At 34.6% G+C, this 3,085-nt stretch overlaps 1 protein-coding gene across 5 annotated transcripts; it reads left to right on the forward strand.

The window, feature by feature from the left end:
* Positions 1-378: 378 nt before the first annotated feature.
* On the forward strand, positions 379-2,040 carry LOC107806686 (uncharacterized). Of its 5 annotated transcripts, none has more exons than XM_016630893.2 (3): positions 379-732; positions 1,143-1,254; positions 1,368-2,040. In XM_016630893.2, the coding sequence occupies exon 3, from the start codon at positions 1,393-1,395 to the stop codon at positions 1,777-1,779; it is 387 nt and encodes a 128-aa protein (XP_016486379.1). In that variant the 5' UTR covers positions 379-732; positions 1,143-1,254; positions 1,368-1,392; the 3' UTR covers positions 1,780-2,040. The 5 variants fall into 5 exon arrangements, with proteins under 5 accessions (XP_016486379.1, XP_016486378.1, XP_016486377.1 ...); XM_016630892.2 differs by having other exon boundaries at positions 1,143-1,211; XM_016630891.2 differs by lacking the exon at positions 1,143-1,254 and having other exon boundaries at positions 380-732; positions 1,344-2,040.
* The last annotated feature ends 1,045 nt before the right edge of the window (positions 2,041-3,085 follow it).

The following is a 3,085-nucleotide window of genomic DNA, read 5'->3' on the forward strand; positions in this document are numbered from 1 at the left end:
TCTTAAAGGTTCGCTGAGTTCATTAATTGTCCACTATTTATTTTATCTTGCATATATTATCTAATATATTCCCAATATTCAAGTCCACTAAATTATCCAAAACACTCTTTTTTTCGTTCGTAAAAAACGTCATTAAGTAACATTAATTAAAGCCATGATATGTTCATAAATATTTTCCCTAACTTAATTCCCCCCCCCCCCCCCCCGCACACACACACACAAAAAAAAAAAAGAAGAAGAAAACGCCCAACCATGATTATCCCTAATAATTTAATAATTTCCTATTTTTAATATTATTTTTTTCATTTCATTCTTTTACACTTTACCCTAATTTACCAAACAACTTTCAGATAATTAAAATATCTTTTCAACATTTTCTTCTACTTCTACTTCTGCTCCTCTACACTGTCCCCATTTTCCCTTTCCCTTCACTTCTGCTTCTCTCTGCATTTTGTTCTTTGGCTGTTGCCTCTCTCAGCTCATTGCTTCACATGTTAATCTTTTCACTACTTTTCTGATCTCTGGTTCCAATATTTTTCCCTCAGATCAACTAAAATCTAATCTTTAGCTTCCTGCTTCTATAACTATTCAACTTTTGTTACAAAGAAAATTAAAAAACAGTCTGATTAGTGGGGTTTATTTTTGTTAGTTTAATTTGATCAGATTTTAAGGCATGGGTTTCTGGTTAAAGATGCAAATGGTGGCTGTTTCTTGAAAAGTCAGCTTCATTTGGTATGTTTTTTTTTCCTCTCTTGGTTTTCAATTCTAAAGGCATCTTAAGCTGTAGCTTTATATTGGTTTCTTTATGGGTTAATCTAAAGATTCAATCTTTTTTGTGTTTATTGATATATAGCTTCAAGCTTCAGGTTTTGTGTTTTGGACCCTTTTCTATAATGTTTTTAATTTTATCTTTTTTCTTAGGTATTTGGTCCAAAGTGTTTTCTTTGTCACTGGTTGTACTATGTTTGAGCTCTACTCTTGACTCTTGTGTAGTCTTTCATGAATTCTTGTTTTCATTTAAATGATTCTCTGTTTTACTTGTCCAGTTTTTCAATATGGGTTAGTGGAAGACATAGTTTTGTTTGTTTCTGAAAGAAAATTAATTTTTTCTCTCATTTTGTTTGTATTTGTTTCGGTTTCAGATTGAGTTTTCAGGATATATATTCTAGTGAGGATAACGTTTTCCAACTGGGATTTTCCTCTCTCAAGAGGTTTTTTCATATCCTTCCCAATATATTTGGTCCTGTAAAAATTGTATGGTTGTTTCTAAATTCTAATCTATTTTATGCTATTTTCATTTAATTCATAGGATTTATCAGTTTTGTTGAGGTTCTTAATCCTAGTTTAAGGCCTCAGATTTGTTGCAGGAATCAAAGTTTTCAAATTTGGAGAATGGGTAGAGGAAGAGGGAAGGGGAAGAAGCAATCTGTTTGCGAGGATATTGGAAGTGGCGAAGAAGAAAAGATACCTGTGAGGAGAAGGGGTAGACCACAGAAGCCATTGAAGGATGAAATAGAGGAGGAAGAAGAAGCCGAGAAGGTAGTAGTGGAGGATGAAGACGACAGCGAGAATATAAAGAGTGAAGCTGCTGAGAATGGAAAAAAGAGGAAGAGATCTCCACAAGTCAAGGAAAATGCTGATTCAGTGAAAGAGGAAAATGGTGTTGGTACCAAAGCTAACTCGAATGATTTGATAAAATCAGTCGGATTCAGACAAAACGGGAGCAGAAGGAAAAACAAGCCTAGACGTGCTGCTGAAGTTGGTGTTGAGTGCAGATGAACAATGGCTCGTCACTTTGAATAACTGATTCAGTGATGATATGCTAGTTGGCCCTCATTATAGTTTCTTTGTTTTTGATTATTGCAATTTCATCTGAGGAATTCAATTTTGAGAAGATTTCTGCAGCAAATTTTCGTCTTATTGAATGTCTTGCTGCTAGATCTCTCAGCTAGTTCTCTCATTTTGCACGTGTTAGTAAAACCAGAAGCTTATTTTATATGTGATGCCCTTGTTTGAAATGGTAGTTATTATGTTTTTTCATGAGTATGTATTATACTATTAATTGACGTGTGAAAACTAGAGAAGCATGAATTAGCCTCTTGGTCGGTAACTGAAGTTGTCTGAGAAAGAACTCTTGGTACCAAACAGAGGTGGTAGTAAAAGCCAGAAGAAAGCGCAATGTTAGTGTGCTGAATTCAGGGTACAAGCTTATTGCAGGTCAGAGCAGACATGATATTTCCTTCTGTTGTATTGGCTGATATTTACTTGCATTGATATTTTCATTTTGTGGAAACTGAAGCCAAATTTTCCCTGATGCAATTTTGTTTGCCTGCTTGGTGGTGATATCTCTGAGTTTATTGTTCTTCCCATAGTTTTGTTGCAGTTTTCCGGTTTTTAGCCTACTAAATGTGATGTTTATAAGGAGTTAACGGTATGGTTGAAAGTTGTCTGAACTCTAGTCGTCTTGCTTCTATTGCTAAGATCTAATGCTTGAGGATCTGTTTTTCTGCTTTTATACTTTCATAATAGCTTGGTCAGATGTTCTCAACCTGTGCCTACTAAAATCTGTTTGAGGTATGAACATTCTTTGGAAGATTGATGTGAAGTAATTGCGAACTTTACATGTGATGATTATTGCTGTAATTTGAGAATGGAATTTCCAGAGAATGCTTTCATGATTTGCATGTGAATGAAATGGAAACTACATGGTCAATGCCACAAGAATTTTAGTTGTGTTGGTGTTATCCCCATATAACTGTTTTGTTCGAAGGACTGGCAAGATGTATAAGGTGTTCTTAGTGCAGATAGCTGCTTCGCTTCTAATATTATGCGTTGGCAACAGAAATGAGTTGCATGATCAAGCTGAACTTGTAGTTTATAGAGTTGTAAGATAACAAACTGGTATTGACTTTCACTATGTTTATGCTTTACCATCACTTTTGTGCAGTTAGATTTGTATTGAATTGGAAAAGCAATTCATTTTAATCTGATCACATATGTTTACTTCTTCAGAACCATATTTAGGTCATTCTTTTTGGTCATGCATATCTGAAATAGCAAGTCCTGTTCATATCAGATGATTGTT

Source organism: Nicotiana tabacum, chromosome 4 (genome assembly GCF_000715075.1).
Source record: "Nicotiana tabacum cultivar K326 chromosome 4, ASM71507v2, whole genome shotgun sequence".
NCBI classification, from domain to species: domain Eukaryota; kingdom Viridiplantae; phylum Streptophyta; class Magnoliopsida; order Solanales; family Solanaceae; genus Nicotiana; species Nicotiana tabacum.